Genomic DNA, 24,234 nt, shown 5'->3' with positions numbered 1-24,234 from the left:
CATTAATATATAACCATAATCTAAAAAAACACCAATAAACATCTAATTCAAAAGAAATAAGAATATTATAATGAAAAAGCAATAAAAAAAGACTTTAAAATTATTCAATACAATACCTTTAACAATCCCTGTGAAAAAAAAAGAATACTAATGCAGTAATTTTAAAACATAAAAAAAAAGAATACTAATGCTGTAATTTTAAAACCAATCAACAATATAAAGCAAGAATACATTCAATATAAATTTTTAAAAAGGGTTGTCTTTCATAAAAGAAATTATATTTTATTTTATCAACTTAACCAACCAATGCATAAAAGAAATAACTTTGCTAATTGACCTTTTTAGTGGGTGATGACATGAGTTTCCCGATCCTTCTTTCCTTTTTTCAATCAATCTTTTTTAATGTTTTCTCACTTCTTTTTCACCAACTACTCTTTCTTTTCAAAGTAATCACCTCCACCGATTCCTTTTTCTTTTCAAAGAGAACAATAGCTTTTACCAACTCTTTTTTTTTCAAATAGAAGAATAGGTTAAAAAAAAAAGAGCATAAGTGGATAGTGAACACACAATGAACTTTTTTTTTTTTAACAAAATAGATGCATAATTTTATAAATAAATAATCTATTTTACTAATTTCAAATTTACATTTGACCCTTATTTAACATATCCACGAGTCACACCTACCCAATCTACCAACATTTTTATCAATCAATTCCAACATCTCTTTTATTACCTTCAATAATATTTTTTTTTACCTAAATTTATTACTTTAATTGTTAACAGTAGTATAAAGGAAACAACATAAGAGAGGTATCTCCATATGTATGAAAGTTGTATCGGGGTCATCAATGCTTAATGCATTGTTGAAATTGATTATGGTTTCAACTTCATTGCCTTTAAAATCTTTTTTTTCCAGAAGGAAAGACAAAAGAAACAAACCTAAATAGAACATTTAAAAGTAAAAACTAAACTATAAACATCAAAGATTTAAAACCAAGCCTTATAATGAGATTCTTTCACCAAGTAGAAAGAAGGTTGATTAAATCTTATTTAACTTACTGATAGTATAGATCACAAAGCTCCATGTTAAATGCCTCATCTTGCTTGCTCATTCCGTATTTGAATTATTTTGTTAACATTGAAAAAGACTTGCATAATTGTTACTAATAAAATGAAAAAAAAACAAAAACCTAAAATTTTCAAGTTAATCATATTAAAAAGATTTGATTTTTGGCAATATTTTCAGTATTTTCCCTCTTGATGGCCTTAAGGCCATCGCAAGCAACTACATAATTATGTAAACTAACAGCCACAACTTTCAGAATAATGGCATTCAAAGCATAGGCAATAACTTTGCCAGCAACATTGGGAATGGTTGCGCCACCAAAAGTAGCATTTCAATTCCTATCGAAGTGGAGGTTAAGGCTGTATCCAACAGCTAGAGCACTAACGAGGATGATAGCAAAAATGGTTACTCTAAACAGTGGTAACAATTTTTAAACCCCGGGTTGGATGTCAGTAAACAACTTTGAAACACTAAATATGATAGTCAATTTTGATGACGACATGGTAGAAAGGGATTGGTCATGGGTGGATAGGGAGTTACAAGGAAAAAAGACCTTGAAATGACATCATCTAGAGGGGAGGGAATTAAGGGTGAAAAAGAAGGATAGGAAAGGGTAAACGTGAGAGAAATAAAGGGCGGTGAGAAGATAGTGATTCATTAGCTCCCCTTGATGGATTTAGGGTTAGAGTTGGAATGGGTTTGGGGTTGGAGAAGGCTTATAGGGTTTAATGAAAATGAGATAAAAGTAAAAAGAAAGGGATAAAAAAAAAGAATAATAGATAGAGTTACTATTTCAAATAGACAAACGTAACAAACAAAACTTAAAAAAAAAAAAGACATGAAAGAAAGACAATAATTTTTTTTTTTAAAAAAGATGGACAGGTCAAACCTACCTCACCTACCACCATCTCTATCAATCAATTTCAACATTTCATTTATTACTCTTAATAATTTTTTTTATTACCTAAATTTATTACTTTAATTGTTAAAAGTAGTATAGAAGATGTAAGATATAAAAAACCATGTTTCTATTTCATAAAACATAGTCTTTGTAAACTTTTTTCAATAAAAAATTACGTTTCTACATATACAAACGTAGTCTTTGTAAATATTTTTTCAATCATAAACTATTTATCAACTTTCACAAAATAGTCTTTGTAATTTTTTGTTTTAGTCAAAGACTATTTTTTAATAAAAAAATTATGTTTTCAATCAAGTACTATGTTTATGATTTAAAAAATATGATTTTTCATAAATATTTTTTTTAATCAAAGATTACGACTCCATTTTATTTTCAATAAAAATTTATATTTTCTATTGTTTGGATGATCCTATGAAAATTTTTTTTGATATTTGGATGTTTTTCTGGAAAATATGCATTGTTATCAAATTAGTATTCTTCACATAATTATTTAAATAATTTTTTTACATTTATTCAAAATAATAATAAATGCCATAAATATAAAAATAACAATTAATAAATTAAAAAACATAACACAATTAAATAATTATAATAAGATCTTTCAAACTTTGCATATAATAAAATAGTTTATATATTATTTTTACACAAAAGATAGTACTACAAAAGTTTTTAGGTCAATAATTAATATTGTTAATACAAATAATAAACCTACCATAACCATAATTAGCCGATACATCCAAGTGATTTTCATTCTACCAATCATATAAAAATAGTTAACCAACATAAGAGGTTCCATCTTAACTCATCAAAAACTTTTAAAGCCAAAGACTCCTAAAACTATTACTTTTAACCATAAATGCTTTAGCTTGTTTCTCATGCTCCACTAGATAATCAAAAGCAGCAACAAGGGATTCTTTATCAGATCCCTGCATTGACATCACTTGTTCATAAAGATGTGTAGTGCTAACTTGATTTTCAATGAATTTTTTTTATCACATTAACAATCTCACCAAATTGGTCTGCCACATTGTCAGGTTTTTCATCTTTGACACTTTCTTGAACACTTTCCCTTTTACGATGAGATCTTGATTGTGAAGTTTCAATTGACAAAGATGTTTTTTCATTAACCTCTTCATTAATTTTAGTCTTAAAGTCTACAAGTATCGAATCAACATCATTATCATCTTTTAAATCAATATTAGCAAATGATTCAGCAAAACTTCTAGTTGCCATATCTTTGTCAACAACCAAAACCATCTCATCACACATATCAAGTTTCTTGTTCAAAATTTGTTCATATTTTGGATGTGCCTATTTAAATCATAAACATAATAAGAATAGCTAATTTATTGCAATAGAAAAATATTAAAAGAAGAAAACTAAAATATTATCATCATTGCTTTGTTATATGTTTTTTATCATATGTTATTAATTTCAAATTATCATCCCAAGCAAATCCATTCTCCCTTTGAATTTTGCATATAGTCTACCATGTAACTGTCTTGAGATGATTTTTCACATGATTAGGCTCACATTTAACTTTAATTTTTTATAAATAACTGTAGCCACCTGAGTAAGTGTAGGTGCTTTGAAAGTGTTTGATAGCTTATTTTTTTTTTGAACCTCCTTATTAAGTATTTCCAAAAACATATGCTTCATCGATTTTGTTCACTTGAATTGCTTTGATGAGCCCACTTCTTTCTTTGGTTTACCAATTTCTACAATTGTAATTACATTAAAAAATAAATATAAACAAAAACTAAAAAAAAATAATAGACATCCAAGTGTATACAAGAAACATTAATGCTAAACAAAGTATTAGAAAGAAATAATAATTTCAACAATGTCAATATCAAACAATTTTAATCCCATCCAAATAGAAAACATAGAAAATTCTTGAAACACAACATTTAACATTGAAATTTTGATGTCTAAATGTAAACCAAATTATTTTGTTATAGCCATATATTAATTCCAAATAGCTTTTGTAATATCCTCTCTCTTGGTAGTCTATTTTCTAGTTTTTTTTTTTTCTCTTCTTACTAATGTAAAAGTTGATCTTATTACTAAAGACTCATCTTCGTTAAGTGATCATTGATTAATTGAGTAATTAGGATAAACTCCCATTATATGATTATGAATAATAGAATATACTAACACCATATCCACTTATGTCTGAAAGTCCCAAAATGGTTCAGCATCTAACAGACAAAAACATTTCTTCGAAATCCCGAAGACTTGTTTAATGGTAGTTCGTAATGATGAATGACGAAGATTAAAGAGTTTTTTCATATTTTTTGGATGATGATCACTAAACTCTTTCAAATAATATCGAATACGACAATATAGAGATATAATTCCATCACGAATGCCATATCCAACATCAGCAAGGTAATATTTGCCTACAAGTTTGTAAAATTTAATCATTGCTGAATACATTTTAAGTGCAAATAAAGTATTACTATTCATTAGTTCTAACTGTTACCTTCTGAAATTTTAAATCTTTTTGGGCATGCAAATGCATCATTTAAAATACAAAAATCATATGCATTGCCTTCTCAACCAATAAGTACATAAGAAAATTTTAAATAAAAAGTGATGGCAGCTAACACATTTTATGTTATTCCCCATTTACAACTATGAAATCTTTCTTGAATCTCAATTAGCATAGATGTACGCATGAGTTCCATCTAATGCTCCCATATAATCTTTAAACAGGGGCAAGACCTTGGGTTGTTTATTATTTCAAGAAGAGTTGAATCATCTGGTAATCTAATGAAAAGCTTATATAATTTCAAATTATTCCTAATGAGAATATCACATAAATTAAAAAATACAATTGACCGCATCCTATATGATCAATACATTTATGGTCTTTTTTATATAAAATGTTATTAATATAACTCTATCTTATATAATCTCAATTGATACGAGGTTTATGAGCTATTTGGTTTTTAGATCTAAATCTATCAACAACAATAATCCCAAAAGCTAATACTGAAATAGTTGCACCCATAATTAATGCAAAGATGGAATTATTATCTATCTACAAAAAAAAGTATTCATTTTAAAAATATATTATTTGTCAAATAATGTATGAGAAGTTTTTAAGTTGAAAGTAAACAAGAAATTTAATAAAATATACCAAATGCGCAAACATGTCATGCTAGTTCTTTAAATCAAAAGTGCCATGTTCATAACCAAAAAAAAAAAAAAAAAAGGTAGAACCAAATTCTGGTATGGGTCACACATTGAACAATAATATCTAAAGTATTTGAACAATGATATATGAAGCAATGATATCTAAAACAAATGACTACTGTTTCCTAGGTACAAGAATAGCTATTGTTTATACGAGATAGATAGTACTATGTGCCTTAAATTAACTATTGCTTGTTATTTCATATAAAATTTTAGAAAGCATTTGAAAAATAAAATCATAGTAAACCATTGAACAATAGTATATGAATTGGAGTATCACAAGTTCATTACAGTTGTAACTAAAAGAATAAAATGCTATTAAATCCAATTCAATTAGACAATACTAATGGGTTGAAAGAACAAATAAAAATTTGTTCTTGTCATTGATACGTGATTTGATGCCCTACCAACTTTGTCTATATCAATTTATTTAACTTTAGAATTTTAGTCCAAGCTCAGCATTAACTTGATTGCTAATTACTCAAGCACTGCAAAAAAGTTAAGTGAAAAGTTTGCAACCTAAAACCAAAACTAAAAGGCATGGGTGTTAGATGAGGTTGGTCATGGTTTTTATAAGTTGGTACTCCTTTTGAGTTTTGCCTATTATAGAAAATTTTTTTCAATTCACGAGAACAATTATTAGCTATAGAACAATAAAACCAGAGTAGGGAAAGTTAGGAACCTAAAATAGTAATGCATGAAATGATTGTTATGGCTAAGGTAGGAACTAATGAGGTGCGTATGGTGATTGATGCAGGTTTATTTCACATAAAAATAAACCTGTAATTTGCTTTCTTCCATCTTATTTCTTTATGCACTAGTTCAAGTTGAAAATTCCTTCACCTCCATTATAATATATACATATATTTATTTCACAAATCTTTTAACTATAAAATAAAGAAATTAACACTTGAATTCTTTTAAAAATAAATGAATAAATTATTAGAAGTCTTTTTTTTTCTAAAGACAATACTAAACAAATAATATATGTTATATAATTTATTTTGCTTTTAATTATATATAGTTTACATGCTTTGCCATTCTCAAACAATAGCAAGAACCTAAAACCTTTTTGTTTAATTTTAGCAGTAACCCAGTCAAGAAAGAAAGAATAATCACTGGACAATGATTTTTTTTTCATTCTCTTTGCTCAATCCAATTTCATACACAGCTTAAGAAAGAATCCAAGCATTTTGCTTAATTTTGGTAGCAACCCAGTTAAGAAGAAAAGAATAATCGAATATAACTTGCTGGCTGAAAATGAAACAACTAAGATCTGAAAGAGATTGTTGCAGACTTCACCTGATTTTGGGATACAAGGAATTTTTTTAGGTTTGAAAATTTTTTGTGAATGGATAAAAGATGTGAAGATACCAATTGACCTAGTCACTTCGATAAGCTAAACGATAGTGTCGTCAATGAGAAAAACAACAGTACCGATAAAAGAAAGTACAATGATGCCTAGGGTTTCAGATGTGTTTATGGGTTTGGGTTGGTGTTTTGTTTTTTATGGAGCTTTGTAAAATGTTTTCCCTTTTTAAAAAAGGAAAAACAATTTCCTTAGAAATGGGTTAATTTTTCATTCACTTAAAGAATAATTTTCGTTGACTCATGTATTTTCAGTGAAACAAACACCCGAAAACACGTAAAACATTTTTTGTAAGTTGTTTTCAATGAAACAAACGCACCTTATGTATCAACTTCATATATGTAGTCCTCAAAAATTTTTTTCCAATCATGGAGAATATTTCCACTTTCATAAACATAGTGATAAACAAATTATTTTTTTACAATCAAGCACAATGTTTCTACTTTCATAAATGTAATAATTATGATTTTTTTAAAAATCAACCACTACGTTCTTGATTTTACAAAATATAATATAACTATCAAATTGCTTTTTTCATTTAACCTTTCAATAAATTTTTTATCACATGAATGAGTTATCATAACACCAATGAACAACTCACAACAATCACCCCAAACCAATGTTTTTATCCTAAAAAATAACCTTGCAGAGATTACTAAAATAAGAAAAAAAAAAGATGGAATAACGCTACGTGGCTAACCAAAGCAAAGTTAGTGGAAAGTTAAACTTTTGTCTTGTGGATGGATAGATGTATTTATCTTGTGGATCCTCAAAATTTATTACCTAAATCTTTCATTAACCCCTCTTTCATTATTACTTTAGTTAATCAAGGGAAAACTACTTTATCTTTTTCTCCAATTTTTTAGAAAATAAAAAAAAAATCATAAATCCACCATGTGACACTTCAAATGAAAAGTTATGTGCTCCTGCAAAATTTATCTTATGAATTGGCAACCTTAATTTCAACCTTCTCTTAGAGTTAGTACAACTATTTTATCCCTCCTTAGCCACTTCTTTTAGTTCATCTCAAATTATAAAAGAATTGAATATGAATAAATTTTATTATATTTATGATTTATTCGATTAATTAATGAATATTAAAATTTTATTTGTAATTATTTGTTAAACTTAATAAATGAGTATAAATAAACAAAAATTAATAAATGAGTATAAAGAATAAAAATTAAATTTGTTAGTGAATTATTTTTTAAACACTTAATTTATTTACACAAAGAACTTAACATGAACAAATTTTATTATATTTGAGATTTATTCATTTAATTTATGAATCATGAAATGATATTCATGATTATCTACTAAGTTTAATAAATAAATAAAAATGATTAAAAATCAAATATATTTACAAATTGTTATCAAATACATTCTTTTACAACTATTTAAAACCTCACCCTGCTTCAACTTCATACTATTGTACATTAGGCCCAAGACTTTTTTGTCATCCCAAAACATTATCGACCATCCCAAACCCAAGCTAAACCCATCAACCGAGCATCAAATAATATCCTAATTCTAATCATTTTCGAATAGATACGTTATGGTTAAAATTTGAGTTAAATTCTCGAGTTAAATTCTTGATATCAATTATGAAAATAGTAGTATAACATTATAATCGATGAGGTGAAAGTCATTATATAACACAAAAGCATATAAAAAAAGGTTACCATTAATCATATTAAATTTTATAACATATTGATTCAATTTGATACTTTCCTTCCATTTTGAAAATCTATTATGTTGAAATAATAATCGAGTTGATAGGATCCAATATAAATTAGATCATTTTCAGTTAAAAGTTTTGAAATACTTTTAAATTTGAATGATTTCGGTTTAAATATTTTAAATTTGATACTTAAATTATTTGAAATTATGTTATTAAATTTAAATTATTTAAAATCTAATTATTTAATTTTAAAATTAAATCAAATTAATTTTAATATCATTTCAAGTTATTCATTCAAATTTAAATTATTTTATATTTAAATTAATTTGAGTTCAAATAATTCTGAGTTTTAATCATTAACTTCAATTGATAAAATTGGGGTTAAACAAATTGATCAAATTTTGAGATTCAAATTAGTTTCGACAACTCTAATTGTGCGTTATTTGTAAAAGATCGTAGAATAATTTTAGGGTTGAGTGGGCATTTTTTATCCTTGCAAAATGGCTTAGGGCTTTGAAAATTGATAAAGGCTTTGCGACTAGATCTAGGATCTCCACAAGCTTAACCAACCCCAACTTGAAGACTATTGTTTGAGTTCGAAACAAGACCAAGTCTGCAATCTGCATCGAGGAACAATTGGCTTGGAGAATAAGAGAGAGAGAAAAGGCTTCTGATGGGGAGGTGGAGAAGTGCTTTTGTATCCACATCTCATCTTCAACAAACGGGTAACTCTAAATCCGCCATATCTGTCCTTTCCCTGTTGTTCACTTATCGCCCGATCCTTCATCTTAAAAGGGATTGCTTTTGTTTCCAAATACCACGTTTCTATGCTACTGTTAGTTCCCCAAACACTGAAAATTCTGTGATTGCGAGGAGCAAAGGCAAGCATCGGTTTCAGTTTGATAAAATTGATGAAGCCTTGGCTTTGTTTAATCAGATGATTCATAGTCATCCCCGCTGTTCTATTATTGAATTTACTCAATTATTAGCTGCCATTGTTAGAATGAAGCATTATGTAACTGCAGTTTTCCTTATTAGAAAAATGGAGTTGCTGGGTATCCAACATAATGTTTATACTCTCACCATATTAGTTAATTGCTTCTGCCGCTTGCATCGTGTGGATATCGGTTTCTCTCTTTTGGCAAAAATGTTTAAACTTGGTCTCCGGCCTAATGTCATAACATTCTCCACTTTGATTAATGGATTTTGCATTGAAAGGAAAGTATCTCGTGCAGTGATGTTGTTCAATGACATGGTTCGGGAAGGGTTTCAGCCTAATTTAATTAGCTATAGTACGATTGTTAATGGCCTTTGTAAAATAGGTGATACTCATGGGGCTATTAGATTGCTAAGGCTGATGGAAAAAAGAGGTTGGGCACCTAACGTTTTAACATACAGCACCATCATTGATAGCCTTTGTAAGGATGAGAATGTAACTGAGGCTTTGAAACTCTTATCAGAAATGAGATTTAAAGGTATCCTGCCAAATGTTGTCACTTATAGTTCCTTAATTCATGCTATGTGTAATTCGGGGAAGTGGAAAGAGGGTATGAGTTTATTCAAGGAAATGGTGGCTAATAATGTCTTGCCAAATGTTGTCACCTGTAATATTTTGGTTGATGCACTTTGTAAAGAAGGCTTGATTTCAGAGGTTCATGATGTGGTTGGGAAAATGTTTCAGGCAGTTGTTAGATCTGGTATTGTCACAAACAATACAATGATGGATGGAGATTGTTCGCAGAGTGAAATATACGAGGCAAAAAAGGTGTTTGATTTGCTGGTTGACATGGGTTGTGCCCCAGATCTAGTTAGTTACAATACTTTAATCAATGGATATTGCAAAGCTAAGAGGATGGATGAGGCAATGAAACTTTTTCATGAAATCTCTGATAGGGGATTTATTCCCGATGTTGTTACTTATACCGTTCTTATAAAGGGCATGTGCGAAGTTGGGAGACTTTCGATTGCGCTAGAACTTTTCAAGGAGATGTCTAAGCATGGACAAATTCCTAATCAAATGACGTATTCAGCTTTGCTGGATGGCTTATGCAAACATGGTCATATTTATGAGGCATTGGAATTCTTTCAAGCAATGCTTAATAGTGGGTTGGAACCTAGCATTTTCCATTATGGCATTCTACTTGATGGCTTGTGTCAAGTTAGGGAGTTTAAACTTGCAAGGGAATTGTATCGTGAAATATTTGTCAAAGCATTGCACCCAAACATTAACGTATATACTACTATGATCAAAACACTTTTTGAAGAAGGACTAGTAAATGAAGCACTGGAGCTGTTTAGGAAAATGGAAAAAGGTGGTTGCCTGCCAAATAGCTGCTCCTATAACACAATGGTCCAGGGGTTTCTTCGAAAAAGTGAAATGTCTAGTGCAATACAAATTCTTCATGAAATGGCTAACAGGGGATTTTCTGTGGATGCCCCCACGGCAGTCATGCTAGTTGATATATTATCTAGTGAGGAAACAAATCAAAGTTCTTGTAAAGTAGTCCATACAAACTATGAAGATCATCAAATTGTAAATGTCAAGTGATTTCTTCCTATTCAATATCAGGGGAGTAAATTCTATCATATCTCCCACAGCGTGTCAGTTTCTATTGACATTGAGAAAGAAAAAACTATTTCACACCTGGTTTTCTCATCATACATGCCTATTTTTGTGTCTAATTTTTGCAGTACACATAGGTCGAAAAGCACCAAAGCCGGAGGCTCAGCTGTAGCTTGCCATTTCTTCTTATTTTGGATGAGATTATGATGATAAGTATTTTCATTAGATTGTCCTTTGATCCTTAAAGATAATTGCTATGGCCTCTAGAGTAGTCTTGTACACCAGAAGTAAAAGCAGATACTTTGTACATGTAACCTGAGTTATGCATATATGATGATTTTAAATATCTGTGGACTTCAAATTTAATGTTGTACAATTTAGTCTCAAATCCACTCTTTCTTGGGATTTCTTTTTTGGAATTTCATTGAAATAATTATGTTTTATATTTAATGGTTCTCTATGTCAATGCAAGTGTAAAGCTGGTTCATTCTGTCAGGTTCAAGTGATTTGAATTATTTGGAAGTGATTAGCATCAATTTCAGATAACACAATTCAGGGCAGCCAATGATGATACGGGGTCTATCATTAATGAGATGTTATCATCTAATTCATTTTATTAATAAAATAATATTATATGATTTATTAACAGTGTATAAAATACATTGATAGTATATTAAATATAAACTCGTTTCATATTTTATAAGTTGCAGTTACTTTGGATTGACCTAATGTATGAGAGAGTTGCTAATTCATTGTGACAAAATAGTTTTGATCTTCATCTCGATCATCGGTAACACTATTTTTGAATTTTTTTTTCTCAAAGAAATTTCAATGCAAGTGAGAAAGCGGTCGGACTGAAGATATTAGTATAATCTTTGATTTTGAATCACAATTTGATCAATTTTTATTTTATTATACTACACCACAAATTTCGCATTTTTGTTACTTAAATGAACACTTTTCTTGATTTAGATCAATAAAAAAATGTACATTAATTGTACCTAAAAACATATAAACTTTATAAAATATCTTTATTAAAAAATTATCATCACACATTGGCGTGTCCCCAATTACTATTATATATTTATAATGTTCAAATATTTCTCTTAAATTTAAAAAATCAAACTTATTATGTTGCAATTTATTTTTATTTTACTTGTTACTTGAAGTTTAATCCATTAAAACTATGTTAATTAAAAGTTATCGTGTTAATTGAAATGTAATATTTTTTAATCTTTTAACGATTGACATCAAAGCCAAAAAATGGTCCAAACCACATCGCACCATGACCCGTTTGAATCTAAACGTGGCTTAGACCACTAGGTCTGATCTAAAATTTTTTTCTATTGATCCATTTTACTTGATAAAGCCTACAACTCATATCCAATTTGAAAGGAAACTTTTTTATTTATGAAATATAAATTTCAAGCTATTTTTTATTTTATTTGGAATTAAATCAATGGTATCGGTTAATTCATAAATAAATAAAAGGTAAAAAATAATTGTTGAGAAATATGATGGAAATTTCATGGTAATTTGTGGTGGCACTTTAAAAGAAAAATCTTAAGGTGATGAATAAATTTAAAGAGCTCCACCAAAAATTTGAGAGAACCCGAAAGATTTATTCTTATATAAAGATTACTTCCGACAAATACAAAGATGAAAATAATACAATGAAATAAAAATAAAAAATTAAATTTGTCATATATAATTAAATAATTAATTAAATTTGTATTGGTTTAAAAATAAATAAGTCTCATATTCATGTTAAAGGTAGGTTTTGAGTGCTTATACATTGATTTTTTTTGTTATTCATCGTATTTTTTTATTGGATTTTTTTATATATATATTAAAAATTATTTAATTATAATTATAATTAAGGTGATCAAATGGATTAAACTTGAAAGCCCTATAACCTACATGAAAAGTTCAAATCTGCTCATCCGCTCGAATTGAATTTGACCAAGAAAATTAAAAATTCGTGCATGAAAAATTTTAAATCTAAATAATTTAAACTTAAAATTATTCAAAATATAAAATAATTCATACTCAAATCGTAGTAAACGGAACCTAACATAATTCGAAAACAGGTGTTTTCACATCTAGTGTTCATAAAAAAAATTAAAAACATAACGAACTCTACTTTCCCACAACTCTTGCAGCTTAATGTGGGTATAAATTACTTTAAAAATAAAATAAAAAACATAAATTATTTTTTTTCTCAAAAGGTCAAATCCCACCCATCTCCACAGCCTCCAATCCCCAACACAAGACCTGAGCTCCGGAGGAAGGAAGGAAGACAAAATAAAAAACCTGATCCAAAAATATACAGTTGTCAAAAGAAAACGGATCTTAAAGAACGAACTCCTGTTCATTTAGCCAAACTCCAACACGTGCCGGCGAGATTAGGATTAGCAATGGAGAAAATGTATTTAAGTTTAACATCATTATCTAAATATGAAAATGTTAAATAATATTATCAATTTATGATATTAAAATTCATTTAATATTTATATATTTAAATTTAATATTATTATCTAAATGTGAATCTGTTAAATAATATTATCAATTTAAATATTTGAATATATTAAAATATCAAAATATAAAATAAATAATAATTTAATTTAAAATTTAAAATATTCTTAATTAATAAAAAATAAAAATTATTTTTTAATATTCAAAACTTTCTATAAATATAAAAATTTATATATTATATATATAAATAAGTAACGAATTTAAATATAAATTTAGATCTCTATGCTATTTATTAAAATTTAAATGAATTTAAATAAAAAATATTATTCATATTCCTTCTGAATTTATCATAAATAATAAATATTTTTATCTAAATTTATTAATTATCTATCTATAACTATTTAAATTCTACATAAACAAATCAAATAATAATGAATATATATTTATTTACTGTCGATTGCTAGGTGAGATCAACCCAAAGCGCGTACGGACCAATCTCTCCCTCTCCATTATTCCAATTCAACTTCCTGCTCCCACTCTCTCTTTGATTTCATCGGTCCCTAAATACTTAAGTCGTCCACTTTCCTCTCTCCCTTCCACTTCTCGACGGATTCCGGGAAACCCTTTCCTTTCCTTTCTCTCTCTCTTTTGAATCCTCGTCCTCATTTCATTTTCTTTTTTCTTTCTCTCCAACAAGTCAAAACACATTTCTTCTCCTCTCTGTCTCTTGAAAAATAAATGGCGTCTTCTCTCTCAACAACAGCTTCTGCTTCCTTTTCTTCGGTCGTTAAAACTAACGCTACCTTGCCTCATTCTACTAACCTTCCGCTCTCCAAGGTCTCCTTTCGCTTCTCTCTGAGGCCAAACCTCCGATTCTTCTCCAAGGTAACAAAATTAATCTAAATTTTCTCTCTTTCTCATTTTATTTTTGAATATTAATTTTAGCTGCTTAGAATCTGTTATTTCCAAATGCGAGAGTAGGAAGAGGCAATAGACTCATTCTTTGAATCTTCGATTTGAAATTTTCTTTTTTTGTTGCTCTGTTTAAGTTCGAGAGAAGTAGAGTGTAAATTTGTGATCTCCATTGTTTGATCAATTTTAAGCTTGAATCCATGCGTCTTTGCTTATAGAATTAGTAGCAAAGAGAAGAGAAGAAAAGATGATTGTTTCTCTTTGTATTTACTATTTAGTTTTGCTTGATTTAGAAACGTGTTTAATGCTGTTTTATTCGTATAGAGGTCTCATATTTTAGCCTTTGATTGTTATTATTGGCTATGAAAATAATTTTGATGAATTACAAGATTTTAGATTTTGTGAAATTGAAATTTGTTTAAATGTGTGCGGCATCTTAGCTATCTCCTTGGTTTAACCAAATATGAATTTCTTTCCGGAACTGTGGAAAAGTAAAAACAAGTGTCAAAAAGGAAAAAATAAAAAGAAAAATATGGAATACTTGTTTATCTTTGAGTTTGTAATTGAATAGATTCTATTTTTTTTTTGCTTGGCCATTTCTCTTTGATTGTTGCGTGTTAGAAACAAAAAAAAAAAAGTTTATCCAATAATGTAAGAAATAAATAGGAAGGTAGGGGTGGAAAGCGAAAAAATAGTTCCTTTTTCTGGTTTTGAAAATGTTTGTACCACAATAAGTGATTGCATACCTTGTCACTGCATGGTCTGACATTTCTGTCATTATGCTTTGAAAGAGCAAAACGCATGAGTATTTGATGCCTTTCCTTGCTTTTGCATGTATGTTGAAGCAGCCTGCTTAGTGAAACTATGTGTTTCTGTGTGCTAGAATTGTAGTTTTATCCACTACGGGTCGAATGTGCACCTTTGTGTATCTGAAAGGGTTATTATTTTATTGATTCCATTTTAGGCTTAACCTTTGCACCATAATATTTGCAACCATAAACGTAAGTATTTCTTAGTGTCCTCTCATATATCATATGTTACAAGTATGAACTTGTTAGTTTCCTTTCCTTTTCTTTTTTGTTTCTTTTCTCTTTTTTTTTTTTTTTTTTTGGGATAATTGAACTTGTTAGTTTCAGTTATAGTCATTGTAATTTGAGCTGAATACATTTTGTAAGAGTCTGTGTGAAACTAAATACAGATTGGAAACTAGTTATGTCTGTGGTATTAAAGGAAATGTACATGCTAGGGAAGTGACCGTTTACAGATATTCAACTAGGTTTGATGCTTTAGATACGCTGACAGTTTACAAATCAAGCTCAGTATGTAACTTCACTGGAATCCCTAAGGTATTTTGTGTGGAAATTCCAAAGGACTAAAATCGAAGCTTTACTAAGCAAAAATTTATTCTAAAGCAGCTGAGCATTATTGGTTAGTAGGATCAAGAATGTTCAGAGAAAAAAAATTGTTCCAGCAGCTGGGAAACCAGCTCCATTGCCGCGTTAGTTATAGCTAATAATAGTTTTAAAAGTGTTTTTATTATTTTTCATTCTTGAAAGTTTGACCAAATCTGCGTAATATGTTTTACTCTAAATCCCATTACAAGGTAAAATGCCTTATCAACCATTTTAGAATACCATGCAGTAATAGAAGTTACTGATAAAGAGTATAATATTCTTTAGGTGCGACTGACAATAAAAAACAATCATGCAATTTGTTCTTGGAATGAAATTGTCTTTAGAATCAATGTGTTATTTGTTAGGTTCTATTTAGCAGTACAATCCCAAATTCACTAATCCTATTAGGGATGATTCATAAAAAGCTATTGCTATGTAATCAATTGTTGATGTCTAAATCTAATAAAATTTTAACCCATGTCATTTATTTAAAACCTATTTGATAAGATTTATTGTATAATTCTTACTATCATCTATTATACCAGATAAATTATGCTTCTATTTATCTTATATCATGCACAGAAATCATCAAGTATACTAATTGCTGCGCTTTATAAGAACTATTAGTCAAAATGGATTACATGCATGATTTCTATTTAAGGAAGTAGTTACCTTTTTGGATCAATAATTCCTTTAGCTTACTTGACTAAACTTAAGCTGGTCTTTTTCTGAATGACACTCCACACATGTATTTGCTTAGATATTTTGTGGTACAAAACACACACGTCTGAAAATCTGTGTTGTGCATGGGAATTAACCCTCAAAATACAATGTACTAGATACATGAGATCAAATTCATTAAAGAAAGTACAACAAATTTTTTTTCCTTTTATATGTTTTAATATATTTTTAGCATGAGATACATGAAAATCAATTTTCAAATTGAAATTGTAAAAAATATATTGATTTAAAAAGTTAATAGCAGTAAAAAATAAAATTGAATAAAAATTATAATGTTGTCATTTGGAGTGATGCAGTTTTATAAAAATTATAAGAATTTTAAAATAATAACAAGGAAAACTGCGATTTTAACTGCATGGAGCTGATATGATTTGAAAAATCAGTGATAAATCTTCAGAGAGGTATAATTTTGTTTTAAGGACTAGTATGTAACATTTAGAATAAAGTATCACCTTCACCTTGTTGACATGGTGAAAGTATCCTACATAATGGTGCAAAGTTAATGAAATTCTTTAGGACGCTTTTAATGCTTTCAAGAATGCAGTGATGGGCTAAATAATAGGAAGGAAAATCATGCAGTTGGACAGATTATGGTCGACTAATGTGGTTGCCAGATTCTTAATTGCATGCAAAATAAGATTTGTCTAAGTTTTTCATTTATTCTAAAATGATGATCTTCTCCCTCTTTTCTCACTTTAAATTAATAGTGTTATTTGGAAATTAGCAGTTGGTTTTTCTAGCCTCATTATGGATTATGGAGGTCATACATGCAATATAATATTGAAAGTGAGGGGCTCTCAATGATTGAAACTTGACATCTTTCTTTTTGTACAGACCTAAAACATTTTTGCTTCCTCGCTGATTCACCTATTCATGCAGAGATATTTAAAAACCAGCTAAAACTTTATGTTTTTCAGTCAAATGCATTTTAACTCCAGTTTTTCTGTGTTGGATTGAAAATTTTGCTGGTCTCTACATGTAGAGTTTGCAGCCTGGTCAGAGCTGTTCTGCTGTGGTGAAAGCCCAACTGGATGAGGTAAACTTCTTTAAATGTTTTCGGTTAGAGGATCTATTTTCAAATTTTCGTTCCTTCCTAGACACGCTTTTGGGATCATCTATTGACTTCAAGGTAGCCAAAGATGGATCATCAAATGTTTCTGCTACACCTCCAGTCAAATCAAGGGCACCAACAGCAGAAGAGAAGGATGTGAAGCCATCAAGTGATGTATCTGCTCCAGCTTTGCCCACAGAAGAATCAATCTCAGAGTTCCTTAATCAAGTTTCAAGTCTAGTCAAGTATGCTGTTCCTTGATAGGTTTTGTAGTGTTTTTCATTTCTAGGGAAATGTGCTCAATGAGATGGTTTTTATCTGTTCTCTTCTAGGCTAGTTGATTCAAGAGATATTGTGGAGTTGCAACTGAAACAACTTGACCGTGAACTGATAATCCGGAAAAAGGAGGCCTTGCCCCAATCACCATCTGCAGCTCCGGTTGCTATGATGCAGTCACCCTCTCTACCACCTGTAATGCCTCCAATCCCAACTGCACCTGCCCCAGCACCTTATGCCCCAACTCCAGCACCTTCTCCAGCTGCCCCAAAGTCAACCAAATCGTCACTTCCACCTTTTAAATGTCCAATGGCTGGCACATTCTACCGAAGTTCAGCTCCTGGTGAACCACCATTTGTGAAGGTGAATATTCCATACATGTTGGTTTTATTGGATTTTAATGGTGCTGCTATAAGTCAATATCATGTCTCCTGCGGATTATTCTCTTTCAACTTATGCAAAAGGCTTTCTCTGTAGGTTGGAGACAAAGTGCAGAAGGGTCAGGTCTTATGCATTATTGAGGCAATGAAGTTGATGAATGAAATAGAAGTAAGTTCTCATTTTTTCTGCCTATAAAAGATTAATTGTTTAAGTCATACAATTTTACTGTTTCTTGACTTTTTCCCATTGGTGGTCATCTTAAAACTTCTATATTCACAATATAGATTAAATTTGATTAATTTAAGTCTGAAGTCTGAACCACGGAGCTAATGAAAGTCTGAGATAAAACCTGAAGCTCTTGGAGACTTGAAATGTCTTTTAATTAACCTATCAAGTGTTCCAAGGAAACTGGACAGGAATTGGATTACAAACGTATTTATGAAGGTTACTGGCCTATGATCTGGCATATAGGTTGTTAGGACAGCTTTATGTATATTGGACACAAGTCCTGTTCTCTTTCAAAAAAACCAATCCATTTGCAGCTTGGAGCATTGTGAGGGTAAGGAGTAAGGAATCAGAGCTCATTTGTGCATTAGTTTATAGAAAAATATTTGGCTAAATACTTTCTTGGATTAATATTAACTGTGGCATATGTTGCTAACAAATTAGGTGCCTGCAGCACTGAACTGTTTCTAGTGCTGAAAGCTGGGAGAATGAGCAGAGAGTATCAACTAGATTGCTTGGTTAATACAATCTAGTTTTTCCCTGTGCCTATGCACTGAAAGGTTTCTAGTACTGAAAGTAGGGAGAATGAACGGAGAATATCAACTAGATTGCTTTTTTAAGACAATCTACTTCTTCCCCCTGCCTATGCATTTTGTCAAAAGATACTAGGAAAGAATGCCTTAAGCATTTTTGGATGGAATTGTCTTCTCAACCTTCAGCTTCTTGAGAATTGACTTTTTGAAATATTCATGAACATATAAGTTTATTAATAATAGAATTGACCTTGTAACCGAATACCACCCATTTAGATATGTTGAACATATGTAAAATTTTCTTTCGGGCTCAACTTGTCATTATTAGAATGTCTATACTGCAATCTTAGAAGGCATCGATTCCACCTAGGCCTAATATTCATGTCGGAATTCCATATTTTGGGCTTTGGGCTTGATTTTATGTTGGTTGGTTCAAAATGATGTGAGATTAGCTGCTATACCTGCCCCCTCCTGTCTTTTGCCTTCCTATTTAACTAAGTGGCCATCCTATGCCTGATATGGCCTTAGAGTGTCTACTATGAAATTGTACACGATATAGCCCTTAATCAAACAGAATCAAGAAAAAGGTTTCATTTTCCCAACCTCAATGAATCTGAGGTTATGGCTTAGTTGAGTTATCCCACACCAAAGGGGACTTGGGCTTCACCCTCAATAATTGCAAAATGGTATCCTTGGAAAATTTCAAAATAGCCCAGATGGACTATGTTGAATGAAGTATAATAAACCTAGAGATGAATATAGAGTGAAAATTGATGGTCAAGAAATTTGGAAGAGCTATTATTTTTAGTATATAGAGACCTGTTTGATAAAATGTAGAAAAACGTTTCACAGTACGCGGGTGATGAAATATGCAAGTGACTGAAATATTATAAGATACCTCGGAATTATTGTTTTTTATAACTTTTTTGTAACCTCAGTATTGCTTTATTGAATGAAGTTGTGTAGGTGGAGAAAATGAGCATAAGAAGTGCTTCCAAATGGAAATATTGTAATGGGTGTATGTGAAGACAACAAAAAAAAAAAAAAATGAAGGAGAGTGACTTATTTTTTTTTAAATTTAAAGTTGACCAATCTTATATAAATTGGGAGAAGGATGCTTTAATGAATTTGGTCATAAGCACAGTTTAGATGCAATCAAATGAAAAATGATTTTTAATAGAAGTTAGAATAATGAGTGGGTGAAAGAAATGACAGTCAAGTGTCGGACAAGAGTATACTTTAACATAGACAGATTGGAAGGAAAGGATTTATGTAGTTGACATCAAGGTTTTTGTTTCTAAAAGCTGGTTAGGTCTTTTGAATGCGTAAGGTGCAAGGGTCCAACCATCCAACTGAAACTTGAGGCAAGCTTGACTGAAACTTTCTGGTGATAAGTGCATGATACTCTGCAACAGGTTTTGTTTAGATAGCAAGTTATAGTTCTATTTGTTGATAAACCAGTTATGCTTCCTTGATTACGCTTTAACCTTAACGAGAGTTAATACTTATTTTCCTATCAAAGGTAAAATGTTACAAATCATACTTATGAATATGTTACAGTTTTTATAGTGGATGGTGGTGCTTAAATGAGGTTCATTGCATGCATTTTCTTGTTCACTTTTGATCTGTTATTGGGAAATATATGAATAGCTATTGCCTATTAGCTTAAACTAGTTGGTTAAATGAAGGTGATCCAGCAAAATTTAGGCCATATGTTTGAGATTCAGCCAGTGAAGGGCATAAGGTCCTGATTAGGTTTTTTTTCCCCTAGTGGAGCACTCTCAACAAACAACTTGAAAGCTGCATTTTGATTTGCCTGTGCAATGAGTGATTACAGCCTGTAATTACAGTACTAGCAGACTGATATGTTATACAACCCTTAATCAAGACTTTTTTGTTGCATCCACAGTTTATGAAACCGTCAAACTGTCACTTTTGTGACTGACTATACTGAAAATTTTATTTCTTTAGGCTGATAAATCAGGAACGGTAGTTGAGATCCTTGTAGAAGATGGCAAAGCAGTCAGCGTTGACATGGTCAGTATTTTTAGCCACCTTGATTGCAAATAATATATATGTTTTCTGACATTGTTGTTTGTTATCTTTATAGCCTTTGTTCGTGATTGAACCCTGAAAAACAAAGACTCTTGAGTGGGCAAAGCCAAACGATGGAGTAAAAACTATGGAGGGCAGGTTGAGTCTGTCTATTTCTGGTAATGTTGTGAGATGCGGCATTGTTTTGTTTTGATTGAGTGTTTTTGCTTGAGTTGGTAGAAATGCAAATGACTCAGTTACCATAATGAAATATTTATTTATGATGGGAACTTATTACTGCATTTGGGAATGGTAGTTTTTTCACATTCTTTTTTTTTTTTTCCTCTTTCAAAATTTGGATTCATTAACTGGACTAATTAACCATGGGCAGTTTCTTCTATAGTCTGGTGGCTCTTATACAATTCTAATTTTATAGTCTGTAGAAAAGTGAGCGAATCTATAATATATATTTCATGCTCGACTTGGCTTGAGGTTCAGTGCAGTTTATCTTCATTTCTAGAAATCCTATGTTTGGGAAGAAACTGTAGTAAAAATGTAGATCTCAGGACTAACCAGATGCTTCGGCCAACTTTCAGGTTCAGTGCAGTTCAACCTTTAGGTTAGTCAGGCTTAGCCGTAATAAAACTAGTAAGTGCTAGAGAGCTAGAAATTTGTGCATTGTTCATTTTTCTCATTTTTTTCCCCATTTTGTTAGTTTAATATATTTTCTCTGTAATACTTTCCTTTTTATTTACACAAAGTGGCCAAGGGCTAAGACATATTGGAGAAGAAAATTTTGCTAAGTAATAGATACCGAATTTTAATCTTGTTGGAATCCAGCTAGTGAAAGAATGGGTTGTAATACTTTTTTTTTTTCTTATAATATTTCTTTTCTTTAGTTTGTTTCATTTTTGCATTTGTCCTTAATGTAATAAATAAATAGCTAAAACAATACAAATAAATAATTACTAAAAATATAAATGATTATATAAGTGAATACATTAGTAAGTAAATAAATAATTGAATAAATAACAATGAAATAAATAATTTATTTATTCAGTAAAATGCATAAATAAAAAGTCATACATAATTAATTACATAAGACAAAATTTTTTAAATAGATACATATATAAATAATTAACTAAATAAATACTTTGTTAATTTTGTATGTGTAATAATATAATTGTTAACTTTTAATAATAACTATTATTTGATAATTTTTATTATTTAATTCACTAGCTTTCTTAATATCTGATTAATGTCTTACAAAATCACGCAATATATCTATTTGATGGGTGGTGACCTATAACAGTAATATTAGAGATTGCAATGATAAAATTATAATCAATAGTGGATATTTGAATATTTGTTTGGAATCAATAATAATAAATTGAGGTTAAAAGAGACAATGATAAGATATTAGATTTAAGTTTGTATGTAATGAAATTTTTAGTATATTTGACATTTATCAAATTAATAAAATATTAAAATATTTTATATTAAATAATAATTTTATTTATAAATAATTAAAATTAATAAAAAAAGATAGTAATATATCAAATAATTCTTTTTAAAATACTGATAATAATATATTTACATAAATTGAAATTTAAAAAAAGTAATATTCAATTATTTATTATTTTTTTACTTTATTTATTATATGATACTTCTTATATCAAAATAATAATACATTTGCTCTTATTTTTTCATTTATGTAGTTATATATTTTACTTAACTTATATTAGTTACGGAGGTTTTTTTTTTCTAATTTATTAATAATTTATTTGATTGTAGAATTTATTGTTTATTTATGTATTTATTCAAGTTTTAGTTGTTTATTTATTTTGTCCAAAAAAAAGTTATTTAGTTATTAATTAGTTTATTATATAATTATAAAATTTTATTTCTTATATTAAATTAATAAAATTATTTTAAAACTTTTAAATTAAAAAATAAAAACGGTTCAGTCAAATAGACATTTTTATTTCTACGCTATAATTCCAAGGGTTAAAAAAAAAAGAAGAGCATTGGTATTTTGAGTCACTAAATTTTGATTTATTTATATGAATTCACTAACATTTATTAAATATCCTAAATTTAATCACTCAAACGGATTTTATAAAAATATATATATATATATATATATATATATATATATGACTGCCATATGTATGTTTCACGTAAGCTATCGCGCCATTTTTTTACAACATCATTTTTCTATTTTTTTCTCTTTCATTCTTTTTTTTTTTTTTTTTTAACTTTTCTCTTCCATTTCTCTCCGAAATTGCAACCCCCTCTCACTTCACTCTTTTTAACTAACGGGTGAATTTCTCTCTGAATCTCCGCAGTTCTCTGTAAGAAAAAGGTATCATGTCTAAGAAGAAACCTGATGGTAAGCCTCCGCTTGCTAAATCACCTATCCGGCTACGACCCTATCGCGTCCTTCCATCGAAGTCAACCTCCCTGCAAACCCCACCAAGTATCTCCGGTTAAAAACTCGTATAAATAAACTTCAAAATTTTATTATAAAAGATTAATCTTTTCTTTTTTTTTTTTTGTTTTTAACTGGGAATGAATGTTCGTTTATTGTTGAAGGTTCTTTAACGAAATCCCAGAAACCTATTCGTTCTTGGGCCATGGAAGAATCGGGGATTCAACATGAGTATCGTTCCATTTCTTGCAAGTTGCAGGCTTTGGCTAGGATGGTTAGAGATGAACTTGGAAATAGGGAAATAGAAAACGCTGGTCTTGGTGAGACTAGTCTCATTGCTACCTGTAGTCCTATGTTTGAGTGAGGCAGGTTTTACGATGAATACTCAACGAGGAGAAACGAGAGGCTTAAGAGAAAGAAAGGCTAAACAGGGATGGTATCCAAGAACATCTTGGGGTTACAGTTGAATCTTCGAAGAGAAGAGACTCCAAGAAGGTTGAGTCTTGAAAACTTGAGTATTCATCAAAAGCTTCAAGTCTCTCTCTCCCTCTCCCTCGATCAAGCAAAATCTCGATCCAACAAGAACTTGCCTTAAATTAAAAACCCTTTGATTCCCCAAAAAATTTCCGGATCTACTTTTTTTTTTTGTTATACGAGTATGATAGAAAATAAAAATTTTTTTGTCGATCGGAAAGCAAAGCCCAGGAAGAAAAAAAGGGATGATTGGTTCAAAATCAAATCTTTAATCTTTAATGTACTCTCAAATGCATTAACTATTATATATAATAAAAAAATTATTGTTTCATTGATTGGTATTTGTGTTGGTGAATGGGGACGAGGACGAGGACGAGGACGGGGAAGAGGAAGAGAGAGAATATAGTATCACAACAAAGAAAATGCTGTGGCAAAAAAATTGGCGGCTTACGTGGAAATATATAAGTAGTTATGTCATTTTTTTATTTTTTAATATTTTTAAAAT

At 29.7% G+C, this 24,234-nt stretch overlaps 3 protein-coding genes and 2 pseudogenes across 4 annotated transcripts; 3 read left to right on the top strand and 2 right to left on the bottom strand.

The window, feature by feature from the left end:
* Nucleotides 1–2,803: 2,803 nt before the first annotated feature.
* Nucleotides 2,804–3,647, bottom strand: LOC149515003 (uncharacterized). The gene is made up of 3 exons (XM_089742957.1): nt 3,612–3,647; nt 2,999–3,299; nt 2,804–2,955 (listed from the first exon to the last, which is right to left on the bottom strand). Exons 1-3 carry the CDS (start codon nt 3,645–3,647, stop codon nt 2,804–2,806), a joined length of 489 nt encoding a protein of 162 aa, XP_089599083.1.
* Nucleotides 3,648–3,935: 288 nt separating this feature from the next.
* Nucleotides 3,936–4,837, bottom strand: LOC149515002 (uncharacterized; annotated as a pseudogene).
* Nucleotides 4,838–8,577: 3,740 nt separating this feature from the next.
* Nucleotides 8,578–11,163, top strand: LOC111295441 (uncharacterized). Its single transcript, XM_022888934.2, has one exon. It carries the CDS (start codon nt 8,913–8,915, stop codon nt 10,785–10,787), a length of 1,875 nt encoding a protein of 624 aa, XP_022744669.2. The 5' UTR covers nt 8,578–8,912; the 3' UTR covers nt 10,788–11,163.
* A 2,580-nt stretch (nt 11,164–13,743) lies between these two features.
* Nucleotides 13,744–21,126, top strand: LOC111295220 (biotin carboxyl carrier protein of acetyl-CoA carboxylase, chloroplastic-like). 2 transcript variants are annotated; one of them, XM_022888621.2, is made up of 7 exons: nt 13,744–14,162; nt 17,307–17,360; nt 17,454–17,620; nt 17,708–18,014; nt 18,129–18,200; nt 20,762–20,827; nt 20,901–21,126. In XM_022888621.2, the coding sequence occupies exons 1-7, from the start codon at nt 14,016–14,018 to the stop codon at nt 20,922–20,924; spliced, it is 837 nt and encodes a 278-aa protein (XP_022744356.1). In that variant the 5' UTR covers nt 13,744–14,015; the 3' UTR covers nt 20,925–21,126. The 2 variants fall into 2 exon arrangements, with proteins under 2 accessions (XP_022744356.1, XP_022744355.1); XM_022888620.2 differs by having other exon boundaries at nt 13,824–14,162; nt 17,307–17,620.
* Nucleotides 21,127–22,984: 1,858 nt separating this feature from the next.
* On the top strand, nt 22,985–24,125 carry LOC111294552 (uncharacterized; annotated as a pseudogene).
* Nucleotides 24,126–24,234: the final 109 nt, after the last annotated feature.

This window comes from Durio zibethinus, chromosome 14, assembly GCF_047325235.1.
Source record: "Durio zibethinus cultivar Kanyao isolate XHJ-2024 chromosome 14, ASM4732523v1, whole genome shotgun sequence".
NCBI lineage: Eukaryota > Viridiplantae > Streptophyta > Magnoliopsida > Malvales > Malvaceae > Durio > Durio zibethinus.
The sequence above is the reverse complement of the archived record's forward strand: the minus strand, read 5'-3'. Positions and strand labels throughout refer to the sequence as shown.